Here is a 25,206-nt window from a genome sequence, read left to right as displayed (position 1 = left end):
TTTTGTTATTTGTATCAAACACACTATTTGGTGAAAAAACAAAACATATCTCCCTAAGTGTTCCTATTGTAACAGTGTGTATTTTTATTTCATTTATTTCGAAAACTTAACATAATAACTAATAAGTTACACAAAATAGGTTTTGTGTCTCTCCTGTAAAATTTTTATCTCGACTTATACGTATTATATATTATAATATATTAAAATAATTGTTTAAAGCGTACTTATAGTTAAGCAATCGCCCACGACTCACCTCAGTATATGAGATACCTATGTAGCATCGACGATGGATCAATTATTATTGTCGACGTTTATGAGATGTGACAACGACTCGATGCTTTGAACGGTCCAGCGGGATTTGAAGTATAGACCACTGAGTTCAAACTACGACTGATGTACTTAAGAGACTCAAGTTGTTAAGATATGTTAAAACGTATCCAATAATAAATAATAATAACCAATAGAAAAGTAGTATTGTAAGTCTTCAGAGCGCTGATTGGCTGTATGATGCGAAAACCCACAGAATGCCATGCCCAAATGTTGTTGTTATTGTCATTATTATTGTTATTCGTATAACGACGTTATAACATTATTATATAATATATTTCCCGGTTGTATAAATAATAATATTAATGTGAGAAAAAATTGTTTTTCAGTTTTCTTATATCTATGAGTAGGTACGTAAATTTATGAGAATTGATAAAAAAACCTTAAATTACTATTATTTTTCGTAGGTACAAGGTAAGTACACTTTATAGCATTTTATGTTCGAAATAACTATAAGACAAAGACACGGTCATACAATTTACAAACAACTATCCACGGTGGTGAAGCACGCGGGTGACAGGTAGTAACAAATGTTGAAAATCGTTTGAAGATAAATCGTTATCATTACTCGATTTCGTAAAAATTTAAAAATCAAACGCTCATAACATTTTTCCTATAATGAAGCTTCGAGTTTTCCTTAAAGCTATTTGAAAGAAAATTCTTAGTTGAATTTTTTAACCTTAGATATACACACAGACAATTTTATGAATTTTCAACTAAAAAATTACTTATGCATTTTCGCAATTTTGACATACATCGTAAAAATTTTAACTTTACCACAATATTTTTTTAACTACAATAAAAACAACTTATAAGAAACCTTGTATTAAATTTTCAAGTTTTTTTGGGCCCTCAAAATTTTTTTATTGACATTTCAAAAAAAACAACTAGAAAAATCGAAAATTTCAGTCGTCTATAAATAAATCAAAAAAAGCCAAAATATTTTCAAAATTTAACTATACACAGACAAGGCTAGGCTAATATAAACAATTGGTGAAAATTTCATGTATTTACAGAAATTAGTTTTTGAGTTACAACTATATAAAAAAATTAGTTTTATTGAAAACTGCTTTTGCGTACAATTCCTGTTTTTCCGTCACTTTTTTTTTATTTTTCTCGATTTTTTTGAAAACTGTTGAAAAATTCTTACTTTTTACCTCTGTAATGCACCAAGGATAATCACTTTGCCATTGGACACCATTCCCGAAGTTAGAAAATTGAAGCATTATTTCGACAAGTTATGCTGTACACACACTAAAAAAATTAAAAACACACATCATTGTAAAATCAATACATTCAACACTTCGTTCAGAATTCAAAAATTAACAAACGGAAAATCAGCCTAAATAATGTATATTTCGTTGAATAGTCATACCATCATTGAATGGTTTTCCTTTCCATTTTTTCCCGTCAATTTCTCTTATGTATATTGTATATATTATTTTTCTACTCATAATATATATTATATGAATACATAAATACAATGAATTCATATATTATTATTTTCAGATTTGCTAATTGTATTTGATGTAAATTGTAAATATTCAGTTTGGCGAAAAATGTAACTAATTTTTAATCAAATAAAATTACCTTTTTCATATTTAACTCGCAAATTTAAAAGAAAATCAAAATTACATATTAAATCGTTTCAATGCAAGCTATGCTAAGGAAATGTTTAATTGGTTGTAGTTTAATGTACTAATATTGCCTATATATTACGCCGTACAACGCATTATGTAAAGAACCCAGGCCATGGAAACAATCAATCAATTTTGCCTTAAATCTCTAAATTCTAAACTTATCCCTTCTTTGTTTACATAAATAATTTTAAATAACTTTTCTAGTTTCACTCTATCAACTTTAGTTTGCACTAAGAAAAAATTAAGTTTACCTTAAATACTTATAATTATTAATGAAAAAAAAAATTATTGACATTAATTAAATATAATCTTAATTGAGAAATTTAAACATAATTAACAATTATTACTAAATTTCACCATAAATCATTGAACTCTCTTTGGTACATATCTAATTGTTATATTATGGCAATATTGCAATACATATTATTATATTAATCATTATTCTAAATAAATGGTTATAGATTAAACAGTTTAACAATAATTATAGCAACAGCTTCTATCAGTCTGAAACTTGTCTTTTTTATGTACACGTGAAAAGTATAAATACTTGATGATACATCGAAAAATTTTGAGACCACGTGCACATAAAAAAAATACTAAAAAATAGTATATAATTAATATAGTAACTATTTTTATTTTTTTTTTTAAATAATATTTTAAATATTATAAAATATTGAATATCTGAAAAATAAATTAACAACTGACTAGTTATTTTTTCCATGGGTATATTTGAATATTGATCAAGTATTAAATTATAATATCATAAGTTTATTAATCTAGAGTCTAGACCATAGCTATAGTTGTATATATTTTCAATGGTGACAGAGGTGTGAGTTTCTCTTCTTTTCAAATATATTTTAATGTTTTCATAATCACTAGCTTCTTATGTTAATTTAAAATATCTAAACTTAATATTATCTATTATTTAATTCTTCAATAAACTATCAAAAAACTAGGTAATCTATCAATTGGTGTATTAAGATTTATAACAAAAGTAAATGGCTTACTCATTTTACTCATCTTAACCCTTAGTAATTAAATATTTAAATAAATCAGTTAATCACTAGTCCACTAAAAAAATTTTTAAAATTAAATACAAAAACTTTCTAGTAACCAGTTTGGACAACGCTGTATATACTTACTATATCAACTTATAACAAATATTTACTAATTATTGGAGTAAAACACAAAAAAAAAAATAATAAACTATTTATTGATAATAGTTACCAATGTTAGTGTTACGCCATATTGAGACATCTTATGATTAAATTTACAAAAATATGTCAAATAACATTATAATATCATGTTAATCAAAAAAATAAACACGATTGATATTAGTAAATGAAATTTAAAAAAAATTAATAATTGATTGTCTACCATTATTACTTGTTTACCTACTTAAATTCAGTATACTAAATCATTATTGTAATACTATTGGCTTAGTAAAGTATACTTATATTAATACTAGGTAGAAAATAAATAACCCAAATAAAAACATTTTTCCCTAATCCAAATTTTAAATTGAGTTTAATGAATACATATAGTTGAATTGAAAATTTTTTATTAGTGCCTGTTGAGTATAATTATATAGTGAAGTTTACATAGAAGTTTTATCTATTGTGTAATTATAATATATGTTATGATATCATTAAATATAATAAACTATTATTTAATTAAAATTCTATTTCTTTTAACAAAAAAAAAAAAAAAATCATTTGAATATTATAGACAACAAATTATCATAGTAGGTAAAAATATCAATAATACATATATTTTTTTCAATGTATTTAATATTATTATTTATATATTTATAAATAACTAATTAACTGGTCAAAACAAATTTGATAAAATTACAATTGAACAATATTTATAGACCAATGTTAGGTAATTACTATTGAAAAAACTATTAGTTACATAAAGCTTGTTTTTCATTTTGCTCTTGGTACTTCTTCATTCTGTGTTCAAGTTCAGGTCTAAAATGTCTAATCAGCCCTTGTACAGGCCATGCGGCACCATCTCCAAGAGCACATATAGTGTGCCCTTCAATTTGCTTACTAATCTCCCACAACATATCAATTTCTGAAGAATGAGCTTGTCCATCAACAAATCTATACATAATTTTATTCATCCAATTGATACCCTCACGACAAGGTGTACATTGTCCGCATGATTCATGTTTATAAAACATAATTAAACGAGCAATAGCTTTTACAATATCAGTTTGCTTGTTCATTACGATCAAAGCAGCTGTTCCTAAACTAGTTTGAGCTGCTACCAACCCATCAAAGTCCATAATTGCCGTTTCACAAACATCTTTTGGTATAAGTGGTGTTGATGAACCTCCAGGAATTACAGCTAACAAATTATCCCAACCACCAATTATACCACCAGCGTGTCGTTCAATCAGTTCTTTTAATGGAATTGACATTTCTTCTTCAACAGTGCACGGATTATTTACATGACCAGATATATTGAAGAGCTTAGTTCCAGAATTTCTAGGTCTTCCAAGACCCAAGAACCATGCTCCACCACGGCGGCAAATGGTAGGTGCAACAGCTACTGTTTCAACATTAGATACTGTAGTGGGACAGCCGAAAACTCCAACATCAGCTGGGAAAGGAGGCTTCAATCTTGGTTTACCTTGTTTGCCTTCAAGTGACTCAATAAGTGCTGTTTCTTCTCCACAAATATAAGCACCAGCTCCTCTGTGCACAAATACATCAAAATCATAACCAGAGTTGCACGCATTTTTTCCAATAAGACCAGCTTGGTATGCTTCACAAATAGCTTGTTGCAAATTCGAAGCTTCATTGTAAAACTCTCCACGGATATAAATGTAAGCAGCACAAGCTCCCATTGCTCTGCCAGCAACCAAACATCCTTCAATCAATTTATGTGGATCATGTCTCATAATTTCACGATCTTTGCAAGTACCAGGTTCTCCTTCATCAGCGTTAACAACCAAATACTTTGGGCGGCCATCAGAAGGTTTGTTCATAAAACTCCATTTCATACCAGTAGGGAAACCGGCACCACCACGTCCTCTCAAACCGGAAGTCTTAACTTCATTAATAATGTAATCTGTACCTTTTATCAAAATTTCTTTCGTCTTGTACCAATCACCACGTTTTAACGCACCCTTCAGTTGCCAGTCGTGGCGTCCATACAGATTCGTAAAGATCCTGTCGGAATCTGAGAGGTTACCGTAAGACGCCTTTAATTCTGGTGGAGGAGCCGCTGCAGTAGTGTTGCGACGTGACTGCAACGCATTTTTAAACGCCAAACTCTGTAAACCTATAGCTCCACCATGACCTTTGGCTACCAGATTTGACCTCACCAAAGCTGAGCCGTTCATCTCTGTTGATAACTGTAAAGTAAAAGAAATAAAGAAAACAATAATGACTGTGGACAAGTCGAACAAAGTAGATTAAATTAAAACGTACGTACCTTTGGAGCTGGTAAAAAAACTAGTCGTTTGTCGAAAGTAGTAAATTATTTTTGCTTTTCAATTGCTCCTTGTTGTGAAACAGTGATACGACGATAGTGCTATCATTTTTGACGTTCCTGGTATACGAATTGGACCGTGGTTACCACATTCTAAACGTTATCACTTATCACTCAACAAAATGTTTTTTCATCATTTTTAATTTTTATCTTTTAGATGTTTAGATAATTAGATGATAGTTCTATTATATTTAATTAAAGATGTAAAACGTAAATTCCTATTTCGTAAAATATGACGTAAACAAAAAACAATCCTATTAAAAAATAAATAGATAAATCTTGGGAATTGGTACTATGTACCTATATAATATCAATAAAATATAAACTTTAAACATACAAATGTTGACCAATTAAAATACAAATTGAACACAAACTACTTGTTAAACTGTTATGTAATCGGCTCGTGGGCGATGATGGAGGGAGCCGCTGCGCTTCCAACAATTACCATCCAATGATCATAATAAGTTAATATACAAGTACAGCAAGGTGTTAATTCGCATTACCAATTTATGATGTATACATCCGATAAGACGGTAGAGATTTGATACCGTCTAAATGGGTACTGTATGATTGTAACTTATATAATAAGTAATAAATAATTATAATAACTATTGACACCAGTGCGTACTATTTTAGGGTATGGTGTCATTTGATTTTTTTTCTATCTCAATTTCTTGAGTAGGTACTTATCGTTTCAATAATTGACTGTTTATATGTGAAGGATAGTCGACTACAACAATGGTTGAGTGGCTAATGTATTAATAAAATAAAATTTTTTTATCACTGTTAGCCTTAAAAGTATAGATGCTTAAACAATTTGATGATATTAAAATATATTATATTTTACATTATACGTTTCAGGGTGTTGGAAATAAATATTTATCTGGATATACCTGTGACTTGAACTTGTTGAAATATTTTTTATGTAAGTAGTTTTACGCTTTAAGAACTAACAGTTTAATATTAAATAATTTATTATATTTGGCTGAAATGTAATACATTGTTATGTGCTTATGTATTAACAAAAGTTCTAAAATTTATAAACCATTGAACTTTATTTAATGTTTTAAAGACTGATTTTAAAATAACCTTAAAAGATTCTAAGAGACAATTATTGAAAATTGCTTTTATGAGTTTTATACTTATTGTTAAGGCAAAACATTGACATAATAATATCTTTGGGTTGTTTGTCTTATTAGTGATTAATAATATCCTTGAAAAACTGCACATAGTTCTGCATAATTTTATATTAAGAAAGTGAAAATGATATCTTTTTAATTAGCCATATTCAAAATATTATTAATACCATATTCAAAAATAATTGGTACTAAATAATACATAAAATTAAAATATTGTTTTTTAAGATAAAAAAAAAAAAAAAAAATTGCGTATTCTGTAAAATTATGTATTTCATATTATTAACCCTAATTTTTGTTTATTTTTCAGGAACCACATTTTTCAGTCATGTTCAAATATTCATACATCTATGCTATTGTATTTTTGGACTTAATCAGCATTAGCCTCATCATACCAGTATGGGGCACTCACTTACGATCTTTAGGCGCTAGCCACTTTCATATAGCCTTATTAGGTTCTACATATTCGTTTCTACAATTCCTATCTGGTACACCAATTGGTGCACTTAGTGATCATTATGGTCGAAAAATTGCACTTATTGTTACAATCTGCATTTGTGCTGTAGCTTATTTCCTTTTAGGCTGTGTGAAATCATTCATATTAATAGTATTGATTCGTGTTCTTCAAGGATGTTTGAAACACTCACAACTTTTGTGCAAGACATTAGTTAATGACCAAGTACCGGCTGACCAACAGACTACAATTTATGGGCGAATGAATGGATTTTCTTCTCTCTCGTTTGTTATTGGACCAATTATTGGTGGTCATCTAATGGAAAAAAGTGAAGGATTTTATAGCCTGGCATGTTCTACTGCGATAATATTTCTAATCAACGCTTTAGTTGTTTATTTTACGGTTCCCAACACAAAAGTACCAAAAAAAGAAAGAAAAAGTGCATCACCATTGAGTGATTTAATGGAAGTAAATTGGAAAGAATGTTGGCCTGCTTTTTCACTGAAAATGTTAGGTGCTGCAGCATTGTTTGCATATTTTAGTACAGTAGGTCTTGCTATGAATGAAAAATTTAATTTATCCCCTTCAGAAGCTGGTTATACTGGTGCTTTACAAGGACTTACAGGCGGCATAACTGGGTTTGCAGCAGGAAAAATAGAAAACATAATATTTCCATCCAAAAATCCATTTACCAAATGCTTTTATTCCTTCATAATGTTGGGTTTAGGATTTGTTGGTTTAGCCTTAGCGCCAAATTTAATTATATTTATGGCAGCTATGGTTCCAATCAGTGCTTCAAGTACACTAATAAGAGGATTTAACAATGAAATAATGTATGAACAGTCTTCATCTGATCATAAAGGATTAGTAGCTGGTGCAGGAGCTAGTGCCGCGGCAATATCAAGATTCTTAGCACCAATTATATGTGGATTTACAATGGACATGTTTGGAAATAACTCTGGATTCTTGTTATCTGCATTGTTTTCCTTCACTGGAGCAGTGTTGTCGTTATGTCTAACCAAGAAATCAAAAGCTCATGTTGAATAAGTTAAAAGTGTATAGAAAACGCAAATACTTTTTAACTATGGCAAACCATGAATATTTGGTTAGCATTCAAAGGATATTGATAAAAACAAAGTACTGGTTTTCAAATTAAAAGATGCTATTAGTGTTAGTTATTATTAATTATTTATGTATATAAAATTATTATTGTTGTCTATATTGAAAGTTATTTAAAACGTGTGAACTATAAACAATACTATTTTTCATAAATATTGATAATGTGGGTACCAAATTGAAAATGTCAATTTGTTCAATTCAAAAGTTGTATTGTTATGAATTATATTATGTATTATACAGTTTTTCACATAAATTTATGAAAAGTATTTTAAATGAAAATAATTATAATCTTTATATTTTATAAATTGTTTAAACTATTTGTAATTATATAACAAGTAAGAATGTTTACAGGGGTTATTTAGAATTCTAAGTAACATTATAAGATTTATATGAGTATAATGTATATGTTATATACAACTAAAATAAATTATTTTATTACTTAGCTTGAAGATGACACTTGCCCGTATATGTTGTTTTCATCTTACAAACACGCAACATGCAAATTTACATTCAGTATAACCAATCAAGTGTTAATAGCTTTAATATTAGAGTTATTTAATTTGGCCTATTATCAAAGTTATAGGTAAGAAACTAAGAACATTATTTTTAACTAAGAATAGGCTATTTTTAATATTTTAATTTTTAAGCTAGATATGAACATTTTTAACTTATTAAACTACCTAAAACTTATTATGATATTTTTTTACAATACTCATATCTTGTTAAAAAATTTAAATATCCAAAAAGCCAATACTTAAGCACAGATAATATTTTTATCTTTAACTTGGATTGTAACTCAATTCATATATTAAAGCAATTAAACCTGTTGAATGCAAATTTTGTATTTTGTATGTATATACAACAGACATACAGCGGGTATGAGCAGGTTGAGTTGTCTAAAGTCCATAAATATTTATATTTTTTTTGTGATATGTATTGAATGACTCATTGATACAAAGTTTGTCATTTATAGGTACATCATTAATTCACTAAGTAAAACATTTGGTAAGTTATTTGCGCATCCCATGTTATAAGAATTAAACAGTAGTTAATTTTAGTCTTAGTGAATGGGTGATACAAGCATAATATGTAGTGTGCCAAAAAAAATTAATAATTTTGTATTTTTTTTTTTAATGAATTAACAAATCTAGTCAAACTTAGATTAATCACATTTTTCTTTAATTATTTTCATAACAAAATGTATGTGTAAACAGCCTATATAAAGAAGGTCATTCCTAACAATAATGATGCGCAAACATCTTAGCAACAAACCTACTCTTTATGTAGATTGTATTATTTTATGTATCATTAAAATAAGTATATTGTAAAACAATAATTGTATTTAAAATATTTGTTTTTTGAATGTATTTATAAATATTATAACATTTACCTTGAGAATGAAAACTGGTCATTTAAAATTATTACTATCCTAGTTACTCTCTATTCTAGGTAGGTATTAAGTGCGTGTAAGTATAAACAAACTTTTTATTTGGTAAATTTAAAATTAAAAACAATTTTTGTTTTTCTTATTTTGATAATGTTTAGTCCATGGACTTCCGTCAGTAAAGATTGCTGGATATAAAGAAAAATATAATTTATTTTCAAAAACAATTTTTTTCGTAAATTAAGTGTATAGTGTCTTACGTTAAATAGATCATCTAATCCTCTTCAATGCTTTCTCCACTCGTGATTAAATACAAAAAGTCTTGAGTAGCAATTAAAAAAATATTATGTAGGTACCTAAATATTGTGATTTGATTTGTGTCAAGTAATCCAATAGATATAAAGGTTACCCACCTGTATTGTCACCGACCTCCGTCTTACACACTTACGATATGGACAAAACGCGTTCACAACTCGACAACTCGTTCAATTTTGGCTTAAGAATAAATGAGTCAATAAGGCGAAGGATCTAAAAATTAAATATATGTTTTTATAATATTTTAAAAAAAATATATATTTGGCTGTGTACCTACTATCATAAATACTTACTCATTACGATAAAGAATAAAGATATTTATTTTAAATTTCGTAGATGAATATGTTTTGAATTTAAAAATTTAAAATTCACAAAAGTGTAAAATTATAATAATTGATAACGATAAAAAATAATAAAAAATTATTAGTATTAATTATAATATGGCTGTACAGTAAAGGTACGTGTCGGTACACTGTTAAAAATAATAAACACATTTATATAATAATTAGGAAATAGTGATGACTCCCAATTATGTTTTGGTCAATTATATACTCCTATACTCGCATATTTTATTTTAAAGGTACCTACAATTATAGTATAAAATATAATGATAGTAGGTATATCGTACGAAGGTATAGTTAAATAGAGTTTTCTATCTCCAATAGCAGTGACATAGTAAACGATAATTTCAGAGGCAATAGCTTCTGAGATTTTTTTTAACAGATGACTAGGTGTAATCGTATAGTGGTCCGTGAGTCCTTTAATTGTAAATGTGTAACATGATACTCAAAAAAAAAATGCACAGATCTAAATTATATTTAATTGAATTATAGTATGATGCATTAATTGTATTAATTTATGTAAGCCACTTCCTGCACCACCAATTTTTCATCTATAGTGATGGCACCCACCGTCCTTAGTATATATTTTTTGCCCCAGGAAAATTATAGGTACCATTATTTTATATTAATTGTATGTATTAAAGAAACATTTCACTTTTTATTTGATTTAAATAAATTGGTATTTTCTACATATATTCGACTAAACCAAGACTTCTTATTACTATTCCTATTACCTTTATTGCTTAATTATTCTTATTTTCTTTTTATATATGACTATATAAAAATGTTATTATCAGCTATGTAATATTACCTATATTTAAGCTTCGTGTATTACATCTTTTAATGAAATAGAAATTGTTTTGACAGACTCTTTATCATAGGTATTTCATTTTATGGATAAGGGAACGGTAAACTTTTGGTGGACAAAACTTGTTTTGTCCATATAAGACTATTAAATAGTAGGTTTGTTAGGTATGAAAAAGGTGCTATACCGAACACTACCTAACGTGTAATGACAGTAAAATATTAGGTGCCTACTTGATGACGTAGGTAAGTCAAAACACAATATAGGTAATATAATATTATACAAATTAAAATACGATAAGAGTCATATGACAAAACATGAGTGATATTTTACTGCTATCGGATCGACTGCGTGATCTGTACAATGTCATAACTACATTATCAATTTATCTTGACACGCGCATCTTCTGTAAATACGAAATCCGATAGTGCGCTAAACGATATGTGTTATAATTGCACGGTTTACGTTTACGTGCGATGCCCGTGTAGGTACCTTAGGTAGCTATATAAAACCCAGGACGCGCCCAAATATAGAGGTATACAGGTAAACACACTCGTCCTAGTTGCATCGCGAGGAAAAAAAATGACGAGGATTTCAGTCGCTCTGGTACTGACAATAATTGCTTCGAACACGGTACGTTTGCTTTTCACCGCATAACACGCGATTTTTTTTTTGTTCACTCGGGTATTATAATTTGGACAACGCACATAATATAAATATAATATAATAATATTGTTTTTTTCATCGCAACGTTTTACGCGTTACCGCGTGTGATCGTTAAAGAAAAACGACGACGAGTCGTCATCGAAACTATATCGACACATCGTGTGAGCTACAACTTACTTTTTAATTTTTAGGTCCGCTGTACGCCCACCACATGGGACGCTGTCACGGCTACGTCCAGGCCCAAGTCGTCGGTTTCGACTTTGCCCTCCTCGAGTACGCACGCGGCCCTGAGCGAAGAATTGTTGGACGCGTTAAAAAAATTCCACTCATCGTCATCGTCGCCGGGCAAGGATTCGCCAACACCCGCGGCGACGGGGACGGCCACACCGCCGATTCCGCCACCTACGGCTTCCAATCGGATTTCGATTATGCATTTCCCCGCAGCGTCCAGTTCTATGAGCGCCGATCAATCGTCTCGACCGTCGACCACTGATCCTGGTCCACTGATCCCGGGTCAGCTTCACCAGCTACCGTTCGACCTGCAGATGTCTGACCGCGGTCACAATCAAATTCCCGAACCTCCATTGTCGCAAGCGCCCCTGCAGTCACGAGTACCGCTTCCGGTTCCCGTTCCACCGACGATCGCAGACGCGCAATCTTCGCCCGCCCACGTGACACCGCCGTCGGACCGTTCCACCGACCCAGCTTCGCTAAAAATAGAACCAATCGGTCTGTCGCCCAACTCTAACCAAGAGCTGATAAAACTGCTGACCGATTTGCGGATGTCTCCCGCATCGCTGCAAGAATCGGCTGCAGCCTCAGGTCAAAATCAAATCCTCGCCCCCGGTCAGACTACTCATCATTCTTCCACGAATAATCTTCAACTCCTTTCTCCCGGTTCACCGAACTCGGCGCAGCCGTCCAAAGTCTCGCGGCCGATTCTCGCCCCGAATCAGACACCGTTAGACTATTTATTAAGTTCGTCATCCCCAATGTATCAAATAAATTCAATAAATCGTCGACCACCACCACCGACCGACAGACCACGTCCAAACTTGGAGTTTGTAAAATATTTGCTGACTTTACCTCGGTATCAACAAGCTTTAAACGAATTGATTGCAGCTCAATCTTCGACTCAAACGTAGATTTTTAATTCAAACTAAAATATACGATTACTTCTAAACATAAATTATTATACATAATTATATATCTATATTATTTAATCATCGTAAAATTGTCATATTCATTTATTTAATAGTTAATAGCCCTGCAGCTCTCTACAGGTTATCTTTTAACTTATGCAATCTGTTTAGCTATTTTATAATATTATGCATACCTTATTATGTCATTAACTTATGTAAATATTACGTTATATTACGTTTTGTTTAAAATATATACAAGATATAATACGACAATTAATATAATTGACAATAATACCTAGCTTTTATACACAATAATAATTATTTACTTAAATAGTTAATTAGTGCATTATAACCTAGGTACCTATAATAATAAATTGTTTACTTATGTAAACGGTAGGTACATTTAAAATAATATATGGGTACCTTATTGAAAACGTACGTTCTAGTCGTTTTAACATAAGCAAGCCCGGATTAAGATAATTTTGGGCCCGGGGCCAAACAATTTTAGGGGCCCATAACCATATAATCAAAATTTTGGTGACCCAAAAATAAAAATATTTCAGACCAAAAAAAAAATTATATTTGTAAATTTATTTCTTACTTTTTATAAATACAGAAATAAAAATATTATTTGTATAAATAATTTTTTCTTGATTTTTGGGAAGCAAACTCTTTAATTATATCCTGGGTATTAATTACCTCCAAAATATCACTCTCTGTACACAAAACCATAAAACTATTTAAATTTTTTAAAACTGTTTGTTCTATACTTGTTTTTTATACGAGCTAATTTGGAAAATGCTCTTTCAGCCGAACACTTTGCAATAGGTATGGTATAGCTTATATGAAACGTTAATGTATTATAATAATAATAAATATATAAGTTTATATCATTACAAATCTTTGTATTTTATCTTATATAAACCAGGTATATTATATACCAGTGTACATGTTTCTTTTGATTTACATAAGTAATATACTAATTATAGTATAATAGTAATTATACTATACCCAAATATATCTGATTTAATAAAAAAAGTACTGTTCGACAGGAGCTTACTATTGTTTAATTTCCGTTGAGGGCCCGGGGCCATGGCTCCCTCTTGACCTTCCTCAATCCGAGCTTGAGCATAAGCAACAATAAGTAAATATTTCTTAAAACGACTTATCTAACAATATTATTTAGCTTCATTATGATAAATAAATACTAAATACTATTTTAAATTTTATGTAAACAATATAACATACCACATTATACATTCACATGCAACTACAACGTATGCAAAAAATAAGAACTAAGTATTGCTGATTATTACATTCTCAATTATTTAATTTTGCCTTGAGTTTTATAAATAATATTACTTATTTGGTACTTCTATAAAGTAAATATATATTACAATATTTTTGGTTAGTCGGTGAAATCAGAACCAACAAATATTATGAATTTAGCCACTAATGAAAAGTCTGGTTAACTATCATCATTCATCACGTACGTACACCTATACGATATTCGATTAAGCATTGCATAGGTACTTTTATCATATACAGAAATGACGTGTATTGATATTATATTATCATTCATCACGCACAAATAATCATATCTATGATTAAAAATGTTTGACCTTTATTTATGTGCACAATATATATGTATAAATTTGGTATATTAAGCATTACAAAGTGATATTAACAAACATCAAATGTTTTAGATTCTTAGCTAGATAAAAAGCATTACATCTATGTGAACCGTGGGGAGTAAAAAACGACGATACGATACTTAATTGCCAGAAATTGATTAAAATTGAATATGCATAATTTGCGAGGATATTTTAGTTTTTGTTTAAAAAAACGTAAAATGCTACAATAACGAATATATATTTTTATAGTTTTATCTTGCTATAGACCTACAGTTACTTTACTTACATATTATATTTTTTCATTAATTTTTTAAATAGTTTATATAATTGACGAGGTTCAAGTGCGTATTTATGGGGAGTCTGAGGGGCTATAGCCCACTCTTCCGGAATTTCAGGAAATATTTTTTAAGTCTAATTATATCTTATCAGATGTAAATCGTATAAGTTGAATATAATTTTATTAATAATAAGAATTATTGGTAACAAATTATTCATGATGTAACAAACTAACAATTATCATAAAGGCTTTAAGTATGCATAATATTTAATATTTTAATGTACTCAAACATACATGAGTTACTAAAAATATTAGCTATAATACTAGTATCTACCGCTACAGACTATACAGCAGAACGCAGATTTTTGACGTTGAGATGACTTAAAACAGTCAAAACGTATTTAAGAAACACCACTTCAAAATCTAGGCTAGTGGGACTTGCAACTTCATCGAGACATCAGCAGCATACACGACGAAATGTTATAAAACAAATTTGTCAAATAATTGCAATGAAAGAAATTTAAATTTATATAAATATATTTTATTATATTAGATTATCATTGTATTATATTTATTATGTATTAAATTTCTTATTTTTGTTTTTAACAGAATTAGAGAATTTACTTCTGAGAAAATATCCAGCCCCACCCCATGAAATAAATATTTAAATACCTATTGTACCTCTGATGAGGTTTTTCAATATTTTACATTATAAATGTACAAATGTATTGTTATTTATCTTATATGCATTATGCATACAGTAATTAACATTTTCCCAACTTATTATTTAATATATTTGATTAATTGTTTGATTATCCGCTTACCCTTAATGGTTTCATTTTCATCGGTCATCCTCAATCAGTGGAGATAATTGACGATCTATGACAGTATTTTGATAACTCATCAGTCATCATAATAATAATATACAATAATATGATGACATCAGAAACATTGGCAAAATAAACCCACGGGCCACGACAATGATTTATCAATAGTATAATCAAAACGCCGTATTATAGTTATATATATTTTTATAAACATTTTTAAATATTGTACTAGTATTTATTACATTAATAAAATAAAGCATCATATTATTATAATATACCATAAAATATTTAGCGGCACAAACGCTGTTGAGACAGGTGAAACGAAATACCTTTAAAAATCATAACTAATTTACTTGAAAAAGTCCTTAAGCTAATTAGTTGATTAAACCAGACATTTTCATCAGTGTTGTTGATAAAAAATATTTTATATGTATCGTGTGCAAATGTCGTACTTTTAAATTTTTATCAGTTCAATAATAATTATAAAGAAACATAGAACCTTAGATGTACAGTAAAAATTAAGATTTTTTCGTATATAATATACGCAGTAGCGCCGATCACTATACAGTATGCATATAAGTATTTCGTATTTCCGATGTAATATCTAATTTACGAGGGTGGTGTTGTGTGGAAGATAATAGTCTGTAGGATTTAGGTACATAAATTATAGATATTTGGATACCTTGTATAAGTATAAAGAACATACAAATTGTTTTATACATATATATATATATATGTGTGTGTGTTTTGTATTAATTTTCTGTTAGTTGCAGGTATCTTCAATAAATACCAATACCATTTAAAACTGACATCAGTGCCACTGAAGTACCCCATAACATTTAAACATTTTTCCATTTTAAAATTAAAAATATATAGAATGGCCATCAACAGGTATCACCAGCATATTATATCATTGGTAAAAATTATCTTAATAGATACTATGTAAATTCATTTTCAAAGTGTACTTTTTTATACTTGTAAACATTCAAACCTAGTTAGTAGAAACAACTGCTACTTCCACAAAATCAAAATCACGTGGAGTGGCCAGAAACGCGTATTCACAGATCGGTCCTATAGTAAAAATTAAGATAAAAGCTATGCATACTAAGCATTTTCAGACTTTTGAACTAGGCTGCAATAACCTGTGAAATATATAACTATTCTTCACGATATATCTATTTTCAAGACCATTTTTATTTAAAACAAAATTCGACTTAATATATACTTAGGCGCGTATATACAATTTAGTCGTTTGTGAAAAAAAAAGTCCTTCTGCAGTACGACCGCAGCTCTCCTTCGCCAGAACCACATCGCGTTCCGCGATCGTCTGTACGGTAGTTCCGTCATCTACTGGCTAAGCTCAGCTGATCCAGCGGTGCGGGCGGTCAGCGGTTCCGCGTCAGCATATACGTTGTCGACGGTCAGCGTGTAAAACGGCGTTCCGGTGGCGGCGTCGGACAGCGTCGGACCGTCCACTCGGGCGTCGGTGTTGAGTGGCAGCGGATCGTTGACGTAACCATGACCGATGCCATCGACGCGGAACACTGGAAACGGTACGGTCGCGGCGAACCGCTGGAACACCAGGGGCAACAGGTGTTCTTCCGACGGATTTTTGATACCGGAGAACGTACCGAACACGACGGCCGCGGCGCCTCGGAACACGCCGGCCAGCTTCATGTGGTCGAGGCTCCGTTCCAACGAGTACGGTTCGACGTTGACGTCTTCCAAGAACACGATCCTACCTTCGCCCCGGAAGCCGAACGCCGTGCCCAGCGTGTTCTCGACCAACGTCATGTTGCCGCCCGCCACCTTGGCCCGCAGCGACAGCCCGTCCGGGCGACCGGCGGCGGCGACGACCGGCCGCAGCAGGTACTGGACCCGACCCGATTGGCCGGTCAACAGGACCATCAGCGCGTTCACCGACCGGCCGTCCACCGCACCGTCGGCGATCATTTCCAACATCGTGCCGTGCACCGTCCGCCAACCGTACACCGTCTGCAGGTACACGTGCAGCGCCGTCGCGTCGCTGTAGCCGACCAGAGTTTTCCGGGCGTCCCGGATCTTCTGCTTCCGGTCCGCCGGCAACGCCTCCAGGTACGGTATCAGCCGGGACGCGCCCTCGCCGCCGCGCGCGCACCACAGTACGGTGCTGTCGTCCGTCAGCGCGTCCGCCAGGTCGTCCGCGCGGCATTGGTCGGTGTTCGCGTAGAACGGGTCGGCGCCGGGCCGGTATATCGAGTCGGCGACGTGCGCCGTAATGCCAGCGTCCCGGAAGAACTTCCGGAACGCCTCCAGGTTCGACGGTTTGCCCATGGATGAAGGTGCGATCACTCGCACCCGCACGGCCTTCCCGTCGCCGTCACTGCCGACCGCTGGAACGCTCATATCGAGTAGTATTTAATCACACAGTGATGTCTGCGGAAGTGAAATATTACGAATAAAAAAAAAACAAACGCTGCATCGATTTTTTAATAGTATATCCAAGTAATCGAGTGTATAGAAGTGATGCTTAAAATATAATATATACAGTAACATAATATAGTACACCGTGTAATATATACCTACCCATATAATATTTCACCAGCATCCAAGTCCACAGGCACGTAGCTAAGGGGTGGCCTGGCCACCCAAAATATTTACAGGCCACCCTGATGGCCACCCCATTATATTGCTGAAATGCCAAAAGCTTAAAATATAATTGAGTGAAAAAAATTATAACACATTTTAACATTTCTATTTTATTTGTTTTTACTTATTATTACATAATTACGCTATGTTCTCACGAGTCACGATGATTACAAAATAATATGAACATAACAGCCTTTAATTTATAGCATCAGAAACAATTCGATTTTTGAACAGCATGGTAAGATTATCAGAACTCGAAATAGAAATCGTTCACAGATACTCGTATTAACGTAGAATACAATGCAGCTAAATTAATTATTATAAAGTCGCATGAACTCATTTTCCTATTTCAATAATAATTCGATATTTCCCACCACGGCATCATTGATGTGGGTCCACGATAATTATTATGCATAATAATTAATAATATTATAGTAAATATCTATTTATAATCTATATTTTATAAATATAAAACCGATCGCCGATTTCCTACTATCATCAACTAGGTATATAAAAGCTGGTGCTATGCATATTTTTCATTACAATGATAGCAAAATTGTTGGACTTGGAAGAAGAAGTAGATAAATTTTCTGTTAATCATAATAATCGTAAAATTATTTTAGTACAGATTATTTTTTAAATTGTATTTATTTTAACATAAATTTGATGAATATATTTATAACTCATATACATTATAGATAAAATTTATATTATATACAAATTACAGATGAATATGATCTAATTTGTTGGTTTATTCGAATTTAGAATTCTACATATTGTACTAATTGTTATATTTAGAATCTATAATTATATTTTAAACAATATATAACATAGTTCTATTCGTGCTTGGGGGAGGAGGTTAGAAATTTTGGCCACTCAAGAAAAATGTTGGCCATACTTAGGCCACCCTAATTATATAATCCTAGCTACGTGCCTGTAAGTCCAAGGTGTATATATTATATATCTCTATAATAGTATAATGTATGTAGTTGTATTTTTATTGCTTATATTATGTCGAACGTCCAAAACAAAAACAACTATACAATACAAAAACTTATAAACAGACAATAATTGTAAAACACCGGGAAATTTATACACGATCTTTACTATATGTCGTTATGCGTTACATAGATTTAAAAGTAATCTTCTCGCACTTATTTTGTTTAGTTATAATTTGTTTAAGAGGACGCTACACCCGCGTGTGTTGTCTCTGTCTTATACGCGCCTAATAAAGTTAAAAACTGTTTTGCGCGGGACAACTTTACTCCCTCGATATTTATATCAAATCGCATTGGGAAGAACTTTACCTGTGTTTTAATTTTTTTGATAACTACATGAATATATTCATGTATTATTTTATTTAATTGTATACAATTATAGTTATCAGTTGAGAACTTAAGGATTTTTTCATTTAATTATTAAAAATTATTGGTTACTTCTATCAAAAAAATAAAAACACTACATCACAGATAAAGTTCTTCTCAATGCGATTTAAAATTTTGGTAATTTTGATATAAATATCGAGGGAGTAATGTTGTCCCACGCAAAACACTTTTTAACTAGGTATGTTACGCATGTATAAGACAGAGACAACACATGCAAGTATCATGTCCTCTTAATATAATATATATTGTATACATATATAGCTATATAATATGATTGTGAAATAATTTCGTACATCACTCGTAATGTTGTTTTGTTTGTCAGTAATTACTAATTAGGAAGATATTGGTATATCATTTAAAATAAAACAAAGATTTTAATCATTTTATATTTGTTATACCTAACATAATTTAAATAATCAATTAAATATTTAAATGTCAATACCTCAATCTACGATCAGCTCGTCAAAATTGCAAAAAATATGGGATTAAAAAACAACACAGCTAAATCTCAGTCGACGGCTTGACGGGCACCACAAATCTAATATATTATAATACGTATAAAATGTTACATTATTATATTAATACATTGGTATGTATGCAGAAAACAAATCACTAGTCTATATCCCGAAAAAAAATTATAATATAATGATATTATGACGTATATTAACAAGAAACGGATGAAGCGCAACTATTCAATATTTAGGTGTATATTACCATATAACGTATACATACCAATACTGTAACCGCACTGTTGCAGTATTATTCGACGTTTTAGTTATCGAAAATTATCCTTTTTTCGATAAACCATCATAATCAAATATTATATATACCGCGGTAACAAATATATTATATAGCATATTATACTCATTCAAATTACAGCAAGGTCAATTAATCAATTGATACAATAATATTGCCACATAATAATTATAATAATTATTCAGTGATATAGGATTACAATTTACAGATAAATTATTATCATAGCCTATGGGTAACCATTTTCTACGAAAATTTTTTTTAATAAATAATCGTTTATCAACGAGTCAAAATACCTACAAGTGTAAAGTTTTTTAGTCAGTTAAACTATACTATTACAGTTACATCGTAGTTAGTTACTACCATGCAGTACTATATAGAAATAATACAAAAATATAATGCCGTATTGTTTAAGATAAGTATATAGTATTGTTACTGTTATAACAATGCGAGGCCATGACGAACCCAAAATAAAAAACAATTTATGTTTACAATAAATCAATTTATCAACAACTTAATGTAACGTACTTAAGTGTAATAATGCCTTATAACGTTATGATTTTTAATATGATAAACGTAATACAGAGAATAGTATACTTAGTCAGTCACACCTCACCTAAACTCATTTCTATAAGTACTAAATGGATCATCTTTCCTTCGTATTATGTCTCGTCACAAGTGATGAAAATAATTGCGAAGTCTGGATCCGTCATTGGATCAACACAATCGTAACTATAGGTATACGATGTAAGTGTGTAGGTAACTACTAGCTAATAAAGTACAAAACGATATATATATATATATAGTATAACAACAAGTGCGAAAAAATGTATTTAAACCCCAAATACCATACAATATTAACTTATAAGTAGGTATATCGTATATGATAATATATACCTATGTATTCAAAAATGTACATAATATTATATTATATGGAAACAAAATAACGCTAAGGCAACGGGCCCACGGTAAACGTGATATTTTTATACAATAGAAAAAATGCCGAAACGGTTAATAAACAGAAAAAAAAAAGGTAAAAAAGTAGTAATAACTACAAAATGTACGTAGAGTAACGTAATATATTATGCTAGTCGATCGGCTGTAGATGACTGTACACTGCGAACGACTGCAGCGTGCAGTTGTTGCAGGCTATATGATGCACCGAGGAACTGCATATCGTACACGCGGCTATGCATGCACCGGACGACTTCTACTGCACGTCGCTGTGGGTGTACCGGGCCGACGGGACCGCTGCGGGTGCGCCTGGACGAGGTCGTCATCGTCGTCGTCGTCGAGGCCGTGCACCCGCCTGTGAGCGCGCATCGTGCTGTTGTTGCCGTACCTCTTGCCGCACACGGTGCACCGTATGGTCCGTCTGCTGCGGAGCCGCTTCGGTTGGACTTTGTCGACCTTCGTCGCCGTCTTCGTCGCCGTCTTCGTCGCCGTCTTCGTCGCCGTCTTCGTCGTCGTCTCCGCGGCCGTCATCTCGGCGACGTGCCGGCGCTGCACGTGGTCGATGAGCGACCGCACGTCGCCCTCGTACGAGTAACACACGCCGCACATGGCGGCCCAGGCCTCGCGGTGCGCCGCGTTCACGTGCTTGGCGAACGTTGACCGGTTAGCGGACAGTCGGCCGCAGAGTTCGCAGGTCAACGGCGGCCGGTCGCCGCCGTCGTCGTCGTCCGCGGACGAGCGCTGACCGTCGCCGCCGTCAAGGTGGTGCGCGAAGTGGTCGGTGCACATGGCCGCCGCGAAAAACCGCCGGCCGCAGCCGGGCACGTGACACGACAGGTTCGGGTCGGCGCCGTGCTCGTCTCGCGCGTGCCGCCACAGTTCCGTCTTGCCGCCGGCGCAATACGCGTAGCACTTTTCGCACACTTCGCCCGGGTCGGCGGCGCCCGTCTGTCCGGCGGCATAGTCCCAGGACGCCATCATGAAGTGATCGGCCACCGGCATGGGACGCGAGTGCAGTACGTCCATCTGAGGTAGACAACGTAATAAATCGTATTATATCATATCATAATTATTACGTTTTTATTTTTTATTTTTTATTAAATGTAAATAATTATAGGTACATATTTTTAACACAGTATAGGTCGTATTTGGATCATTTAAGATTTTTCACCAAACACGAGATACAGCCGATACAAATCTAAAATTGTATCCAATTATGATATCTGTTTTATTTTCAGTAACCAATGAGCCCCTTTTAAAAATGCAAAAAATTGTATCAAGATGCACCGATGCACATAATCCTCCGGTATAGAATTATATCTACCTACCTAATTATGTATCTACTTACTAAATTACAAAACCATTCTAATATTATAATATTTTATTTATTAATGGTATGATCATCTAAATGGCCAATAAATTATTACTAATAGTATATTATAAAATAATTGGATTTCATCGATTCCCCTCTTGATACTTTTTTTTATTAGGAGATAAGGTGAAACACAAGGGCGTCTCTGGCCCTATTTTCAAGGGGGGGGGCGACTTATTGATACAATTTAAAAAAAAAAACTTTTTGTATCATAATTACATATAATTACGAAAATATTAAAGTAAGTACTATTAAATAGAATCGCCCCATCGCCCCCCCCCTCCAGAAATACGCCCTTGGTGAAACATCAATTCTGTCTGTGCTGATAATCTTTAACACCAACATATTATATATAATTATAATATAATATTTTATAAATATAATGAAAATTTGTGCCTGTCATTTTAAAAATGTTGCATATATTTCATTGTTATATAATATTATTAAGTACTAAACTAAAATTTATTGTAATGGTATTTATAGTGTACACAAAAACTTTAATTAATTTATGTTATAATACAAAAAAATCTAAAAATAATAAATATAATATTATATAGTTAAAATGATCACATTATAAAGTATACATTTTTATTATTTTTATTATGTATCATGGGATATACAGTATTCTGTATAGGGTATACAATATACATACTATCTGCAGTACATAAACAATAGGTAAACAAACCTTAACACGTTGACGGACAATTTTATTGATGGAAGTACCATTTTGTTCAATAGGTATCTGGTATGCTTTAAATTGACACATGGAATTACTATGTGATTATGTCTATGTGAACTTATAAATAAAACGGAAATAATTATCTATAATAATCTTTAGTGCCAAAATGCGCAATAATATGCTTAATATGGGCAACACAACTTCTTTTTACATAAGAAATCATTGGAAATATTACTGCCATAACAGTAAATTGAGAAATGTCACTTTTTGGAAGGTATTTAGAATCTGCTATAGCAGTAATATTTTAAATTTTCAATATAGATACAAATAGACGATTACTGCTTGTGCAGTAAAATTGATCGATTGTCCATCAACGTATTAATATACTGTATATTATTATATAAAATTAAAATTATTTAATATTGTAAAGTATAGTTACTATATCCGAATAGTTCATTTTTATTTTCTAATTCGGCGATATTCTCAAACGTAAGAACGTATGCGAATTAAATATTTTGAATTACAAATCAAAGTTGAAGATTACAAAACAAAATTAAAGGTACGAGCAAATGTTGTAAAACGATATACTTTTTTTAATGTGTATAAAACGTATTGCCAACAAGATGATGATATTTTACATGACAACGCGCGAATCATTCATAATATTATTCAAGTTCGTTTATGAAATATAGCCAGTGTATTTATCTACCATCTATTCTATTCATAAAAAAAAAAACAATAATTTTAACGTTAAACCGAAAACGTAAACTTTTATAATACAAAGATTTATGTGTAGTATACATATATATTAATTTATATAAACCGTATATTATTTGTAATGAATAAATAATTTAATATCAATTAACATTTTTTTCAAACTTACAGAATCTTTAAAAATCTGAACTAACGGTAAAACTGATATCTTTATTACATTTTTGAGAATTGTATTTATTTCACTATTAAAACAGTGAAAACAGAGGTCCGAGTAAAGAATGGTGACTAAGGGTCGGCTGCAATGGCATTAACGGTTGGGCGATGTTTAACGGCGCCACAGGAAAAGGCAACAACTGTAGCAGATTGTACGAGCCTTTATCATGACGGTGTGGCGTGAAAGTCGAGGTGAAAGGCTCCAGAATACGGGCTGCAAATTCAGCTGCAGGATCGTGGCCAAAATGACTCGAGCTCGGGTGTATTGAAAGCGGCGAAAGATCAGCATAATCGTGCCCGCAACGAAAGTTCGCCGCCTCGATCTAGCTAACGAAAACGATGAAATTATAATAGCTTATATAACATAATGGAGGCGTGAAGAGAGTTAATATTTTTTTTTTATATAACTGTCTATAAATCCGCAAGTTATAGGTTACCTGTAATGCTAAAATATCTGCCAATAAAACCATCGATATTCCAAAGACAATGTTCATTTTTATGAATAATTTACTTTTGCTAGCCACGACGCTGCAGTTTGCGAACAGCAATTTATGTCTGTCTCATGTCAATGACTGATACGTATAAAAATATACTATAGTAAATATACAACTTAAGACGTGATATTATAGGTAATGCTATAAATGCGCCGATGAATGATTATGGACGTGATATTAAAGCGTTAGACTTTTATACCTACCGACAATAATTCTGCATTGGAACAGTTTGTATTGTATTATTATTATTATTATTGTCTAGAGCTCAGTTATGATTTATGAATAATATGTAGATAATATACGAAGCCACGAAGGTAATATCAATGATGTAAATATTATTATCCTCAAAACTATCTATATTTACGACCTTGCACGATTTGCTGTTTAAAAAATGTATGGTATATTGTAGGTACACGTCACACCTTACACGCACTAATGATTTA

General features: G+C 31.9%; 4 protein-coding genes and 1 pseudogene across 7 annotated transcripts; 2 read left to right on the top strand and 3 right to left on the bottom strand.

The window, feature by feature from the left end:
- Positions 1–3,160: 3,160 nt before the first annotated feature.
- On the bottom strand, positions 3,161–13,280 carry LOC114132412 (NADH dehydrogenase [ubiquinone] flavoprotein 1, mitochondrial). The gene is made up of 3 exons (XM_027997866.2): positions 13,275–13,280; positions 5,415–5,432; positions 3,161–5,334 (listed from the first exon to the last, which is right to left on the bottom strand). The coding sequence occupies exon 3, from the start codon at positions 5,320–5,322 to the stop codon at positions 3,874–3,876; it is 1,449 nt and encodes a 482-aa protein (XP_027853667.2). The 5' UTR covers positions 5,323–5,334; positions 5,415–5,432; positions 13,275–13,280; the 3' UTR covers positions 3,161–3,873.
- LOC114132410 (major facilitator superfamily domain-containing protein 9-like) lies at positions 5,652–9,584 on the top strand. 3 transcript variants are annotated; one of them, XM_027997864.2, is made up of 3 exons: positions 5,652–6,030; positions 6,333–6,396; positions 6,918–9,584. In XM_027997864.2, the coding sequence occupies exon 3, from the start codon at positions 6,936–6,938 to the stop codon at positions 8,106–8,108; it is 1,173 nt and encodes a 390-aa protein (XP_027853665.2). In that variant the 5' UTR covers positions 5,652–6,030; positions 6,333–6,396; positions 6,918–6,935; the 3' UTR covers positions 8,109–9,584. The 3 variants fall into 3 exon arrangements, with proteins under 3 accessions (XP_027853665.2, XP_050057017.1, XP_027853666.2); XM_050201060.1 differs by lacking the exon at positions 5,652–6,030 and adding an exon at positions 6,130–6,153; XM_027997865.2 differs by lacking the exon at positions 5,652–6,030 and adding an exon at positions 6,131–6,269.
- LOC114132439 (mucin-4-like) lies at positions 11,231–14,023 on the top strand. The gene is made up of 2 exons (XM_027997903.2): positions 11,231–11,658; positions 11,883–14,023. The coding sequence occupies exons 1-2, from the start codon at positions 11,608–11,610 to the stop codon at positions 12,834–12,836; spliced, it is 1,005 nt and encodes a 334-aa protein (XP_027853704.2). The 5' UTR covers positions 11,231–11,607; the 3' UTR covers positions 12,837–14,023.
- A 2,722-nt stretch (positions 14,024–16,745) lies between these two features.
- Positions 16,746–20,337, bottom strand: LOC114132419 (putative carboxypeptidase RC0549). 2 transcript variants are annotated; one of them, XM_050197604.1, is made up of 3 exons: positions 20,027–20,337; positions 18,137–18,242; positions 16,746–17,986 (listed from the first exon to the last, which is right to left on the bottom strand). In XM_050197604.1, exon 3 carries the CDS (start codon positions 17,954–17,956, stop codon positions 16,919–16,921), a length of 1,038 nt encoding a protein of 345 aa, XP_050053561.1. In that variant the 5' UTR covers positions 17,957–17,986; positions 18,137–18,242; positions 20,027–20,337; the 3' UTR covers positions 16,746–16,918. The 2 variants fall into 2 exon arrangements, with proteins under 2 accessions (XP_050053561.1, XP_050053560.1); XM_050197603.1 differs by lacking the exon at positions 18,137–18,242.
- Positions 20,338–21,138: 801 nt separating this feature from the next.
- LOC126550958 (zinc finger protein 771-like) lies at positions 21,139–24,078 on the bottom strand (annotated as a pseudogene).
- Positions 24,079–25,206: the final 1,128 nt, after the last annotated feature.

The sequence above is a fragment of the Aphis gossypii genome, chromosome 1 (assembly GCF_020184175.1).
Source record: "Aphis gossypii isolate Hap1 chromosome 1, ASM2018417v2, whole genome shotgun sequence".
NCBI lineage: Eukaryota > Metazoa > Arthropoda > Insecta > Hemiptera > Aphididae > Aphis > Aphis gossypii.
The sequence above is the reverse complement of the archived record's forward strand: the minus strand, read 5'-3'. Positions and strand labels throughout refer to the sequence as shown.

Bases quoted from the DNA above. Each gene is read 5' to 3' on its own strand.
- LOC114132412 (XM_027997866.2), bottom strand. From the start codon at position 5,322: ATGAACGGCTCAGCTTTGGTGAGGTCAAATCTGGTAGCCAAAGGTCAT.
- LOC114132410 (XM_027997864.2), top strand. From the start codon at position 6,936: ATGTTCAAATATTCATACATCTATGCTATTGTATTTTTGGACTTAATC.
- LOC114132439 (XM_027997903.2), top strand. From the start codon at position 11,608: ATGACGAGGATTTCAGTCGCTCTGGTACTGACAATAATTGCTTCGAAC. The intron at 11,659-11,882 runs GTACGTTTGCTT...TTTAATTTTTAG, and splicing joins CAATAATTGCTTCGAACACG to GTCCGCTGTACGCCCACCAC.
- LOC114132419 (XM_050197604.1), bottom strand. From the start codon at position 17,956: ATGAGCGTTCCAGCGGTCGGCAGTGACGGCGACGGGAAGGCCGTGCGG.